General features: G+C 54.4%; 1 protein-coding gene across 1 annotated transcript; it reads right to left on the bottom strand.

The window, feature by feature from the left end:
• Positions 1-737: 737 nt before the first annotated feature.
• LOC132317561 (homeobox protein vent1-like) lies at positions 738-2,360 on the bottom strand. The gene is made up of 3 exons (XM_059821517.1): positions 2,030-2,360; positions 1,628-1,866; positions 738-1,097 (listed from the first exon to the last, which is right to left on the bottom strand). The coding sequence occupies exons 1-3, from the start codon at positions 2,358-2,360 to the stop codon at positions 738-740; spliced, it is 930 nt and encodes a 309-aa protein (XP_059677500.1).
• Between the last annotated feature and the right edge of the window lie 2,118 nt (positions 2,361-4,478).

The following is a 4,478-nucleotide window of genomic DNA, read 5'->3' on the forward strand; positions in this document are numbered from 1 at the left end:
AAAGACACACTGGCTTAATTAACATTTGTGATTAACACAGCTGATGCTTTCAGGTGGAAGATGGGACTGGAAATGCAAAGCAATTAATTGATTAATATTCCAGAAGAGAAACTCACCAACAGTTTATCCTTCTTCCTGGAGGACACGCTTAGCCAAAATCCCAGTGCAATGCTACTGTTAAGGTCCAGGCTCCCAAGCGCACTCAACACAACACAAAATGTATCTTCACATGAGTGTAAGGAAGTCAGATAAGGTGTATTAAAACATCTACATCCTTCCCCATTACCCAAAACCGGAGTTCAGGTGACCTTGGTTGTTTACACTGCACAAGTGCAACCTTTGTTCCTACATATAACTCTGTTCAGATTTTATTTTCTTATATATATATGGAAAACTGGGGTTGTGCAATGAAAACCAGTTTCTTAACACGCCCATTTCAGACTGAACTTAGTAACTTTTCCCTACACGATGGGAAATTTGGCAAAAACAAGTTTCTGCTACCACGGACTACCGATATTTTAAAAAAAAAATAGCCTATCAAACCAAAAATTACTAAGAGTGGCATCACATCCAATAAATTTTAATATCAATTAGTACAAATATAAAATATTCTTTTTGACATTTAAATTAATATAATAAACACATACTCTTCCAAATCAGACAAGAAATTCTGAGCACAAAATAATACATTACAGCATACAATACTTCTCCCCTTTGCCTGCCCCTTTTTTTCCCCCCTATAATGCATATACAGGGTGGCATTGCTTGTCCATTTTTTTCTGAATAGCTGGATGGAAAGAAGGACGAGAAAGGAAGTGTTGATGGTAGTACGGCGGCTCATTTGCCATAAAGCAGTAGGTGCTTTGCGATGCATCGTATCTGGGAAAGGAGAAGCTGAACTGCACCGCAGGCACCGGGGTCAAAGGCAGGAGTCTCTGGTGCTGTGGAGCAAAGGGGTAGTGGAGACCATCCTGAAACGGGGCGGGTGGGGTCCCCGGGGGGCAGCTGTAGAGTGGAACGGGAGACACGAGGCTGTGCTGGTGGTCCTGTATCTGCCTCTTCAGCTTCATCCTCCGGTTCTGAAACCAGGTCTTGATCTGAGCAACAAAAAGAACGGGGCGGGGGGAGGAGACAAATCAGGGACTTTTGAAAAAATAATGTGCAGAGTCTAAATAGCTGTATCTCAGCTGCCTTTGCCATTTTGCTCCACTGGAATTGACAGTTGGACTGATGCTTTCATCCTAGTTAACCGAGGGCAGAGGATCTGGGGGGGATGTAAAGGGGGAAGAGTGTCCCTGTTCAATCCAAAATCGCTAATCACTTGGAGTCTTTAAGACCGTATATAAGCTTTGCAAGGTCTACGCAGATCGCTGTGCATCAAGGACAAGCAGTTTACCTTAGTGAGAAATAAGGAACTTCGATACCTCCCTGGTAGAAAGTGCCCCCACGTTCCCCGAGTGTTAACTCGTTAATCCCCGAGGGGCCCCACTGCCCTTCCCACGGCCCTGCTAAACCCAGCTGAAGACCGCTACGTCTGCTCAGCGCAGGGAAGGCCGACGCAAGACCGCCGAGCATGGCTGCCCCCGCCCGAAGGCGGCGGGAAGGATCCGCTTCCTCCGGGACCCACCTGGATCTCCGAGAGCTGCAAGGCAGCCGCCAGCTTCCTCCGCTCCGAGGCCCCCAGGTATTTCTGGCGCTGGAAGGTCTTCTCCAGCCGGCAGACCTGCTCCGAGGTGAAGGCGGTCCGCGCCCGCCGCTGCCGCCCGCGGGTCCCGCCCGGCGCCGCCGCCGCTGCGTGCTCCCCGCCCGCGCTCTCGCTCTCGTAGCCCGAAGACTCGTCGGCACTCAGCCAGCCGCCGTCGGGGGCTGCAGAGGAGGGAAGGGGCGGCGGTGAGGTCTCTTCCCCCGGCTGGGGGTGCGCCTCCGCCTCCCCTCGTCCTGCCGAGCCGTTGCACCGACGGGAGTCGAGGTCCCGAGTGTCCCCCCCACCCGCTCCCCTTTTGTCCCTCCCTGTCCCCTCCTCACCCACCTGGCTCCGACGGGTACGGGTCAGTGGGCTCCTGGGGACTGTCTTGGCCCCGCTCCGCCGCGCAGGGCTCGCTGTCCACGGGCTGGCTCGGCCGTGGCCCCCCCCGTCGGGGCTCGGCTCTGACCAAGAGGGGGGTACTGCCGAGCGAGGTGGGGGCGCGGGGAGGGGGGGCGCAGCAGATGTGGGGCCTGACCCCGTGGGGCTTGGTCTCTGCCAAAGGGAGTTCGGCCTGGTTCATGGCGGAGAGTGGCTGGGGGACCGATGGGCTCGGTCCGCTCTTATATGGGCGCTCCAGTCCCGGGCGCGCTCTTTTGCAAGTGTGAACACACATCAAAGTGGGAATCGAGCAGAGATAACAGCTGCCAGCGAGGAGGAAAATTCACACGTCTGCCAAATGTCTACAGCCCCTGGCTCCAGCGTGTCTGAGGGGCCGGGGAGACCCCCTTGAAGTGCAAACCTGCCCCTCTCCCCCGGAGGGCAGGGCACGGGCAGGCCCAGCCCCGCAAAGGGACGTTTAAAGACGCCGGCGGTGCCGATAACAGAGCGGTTTTACCCGCTCCCTTTTCAGCCACGGGGTCCCGCATCGCGCAGGTACCCGAAACCAGCCCCGAGACTGCCCTGCCTTGCCCGGCCCGGCCCGCACCGTCGGGGCGCGGGGCAGGGATGAGGGATAAGGTGCAGGGCCTGCCAGCCCCGCCGTCGGGCACTTCACCTCGGGGGAGCCGTGGAGACCGGCCTCCCTGGGAAAAGCCGTGGGGGGCCGCTATCAAGAACTCCCTGTCCCCAGGGCTGAGCACTCACCCCCGGGGACCGCGGCTGGGCTGTGGAGTTAGCAGGTCCGCGGGCTCTCTCAGCTTGAACTTGGCGCCGTCTGTCTGGCCAGAAAACGCAACCGATCTCCCTAAGAGTTTAGTGGTCAAAGCACTAAGTGAGCAGCGAAGCTCGCACCTCATCAACTTCAAACCATCCCCAATCCACATGTCGCTTTGCGAGAAGGACGATGCCCTTGCAATACAGAGAGGACACCAAGACACCTTCCCAGCAAAGCTTGGTTGGGGAAAGGCCGGCTGGAGAAAGGGGCATCCTGGCAGCTCAGGCCGTCTCTGGGGTCTTCTTGGGTCCAACTGCACCCGGCTTTTAGCCACCCCAGTGAATAAGATCGCACCGACCACAACCCCGCTGGCAGTAGCAATACTTGGGTAACGCACATTCTAACCCTCGATGCTCCTAAAGACCAGAGGAGGCGATCGCCCTCCTTGTAACTGGGTAAATGCACTGACAGGAGCTCAGTTTCCACTAAACTCCTCGGGGTTTCTGCCAGGATGCATAACTGAAAGGAATGGACACCATAAACCTGGGTCTAATGGGGCGGGAGCTGGTTACTTTCTAAGAACAGAGCAATAATCTCGGTTTCCACACGTAAGAGTAGATGTGAGTTTTCTTTCTCTAAAAAAAAAAGTTGAACACCCTAACCAAACCAACTCCCCTCAAAATTCCCTAATTAGTAATGAAAGATCAGGGGAGAAAATTATATTCGTGCTACCCATTTTCATTGTTTCAAATGCTCCCGTAACTCGTTGGCCACCGGAATGGACAGCGCGTTATCGACCCCTCCCACCCCCACAAAGGCCACGGTGGCTTATCCCCCCCTTTGGCCCCAGGGGAGCGATAAAGCCCGGGCACTAGAGCAATGCAAACACCTTACCAAGCCCACAGAGCCCAGGAGCTGGATTCTTCCTGGAGCTTTGCTTGCAACATCAGCCCCTAAGGGCAGGGATGGGAGAGGCTGTACTTGCCTCGGCACAGCCCTGATAGAGAGATAGGCCTGCTCCTTATGGGGTGCTGGGCACGGCCACTAACGGAGGTTCAGTTACTGCTGGCACAAGACTGTCATTTTGGCTGATATGCATAAGCCGGTGCAAATGCCCAAGCAGTTGAACACTGAGCTGGAGACCAGACTCCCTCCCTGGGTCAGAAACACATACCTGTGAGCGCCACTGGCCCAACCAAAACCACTGTTACAGGGGGAGTTTAAACCCCATAGCATTTCCTAGACACGTTTCAGTCAAACACGGATAGGTCACTCTCTGCTCCCCAAAAGAGCTAAGTGCCTGCACATTAATTTTAATAAATTCTGGATTTAATAACTACTCCTGAACTATGCCCCCTGTGTACGGTTCCTCTTTTTCTGGAGCAAACGCACCACTGTGCTCCCTATCTCCATCTTATTCCAGGGCAGCCATTTCTGAATAACCCCATGTGTGGACAAATCCAAGCAGAGAAACTCAGGCTCCACCAAATATAAATTCATGCACAGCAAGTTGTTCCTTCTAATGCATTGTGTACTACCTACAGAGCCTGACTGCCTTGCCAAAGACAAGTTTGGAGGTAGTATCTGAAAATCACCAGGATTCAGGAGCGCCTAAGCAGAGCACACAACTGCTCAGCA

This window comes from Gavia stellata, chromosome 9, assembly GCF_030936135.1.
Source record: "Gavia stellata isolate bGavSte3 chromosome 9, bGavSte3.hap2, whole genome shotgun sequence".
Classification (NCBI taxonomy): Eukaryota; Metazoa; Chordata; class Aves; order Gaviiformes; family Gaviidae; genus Gavia; species Gavia stellata.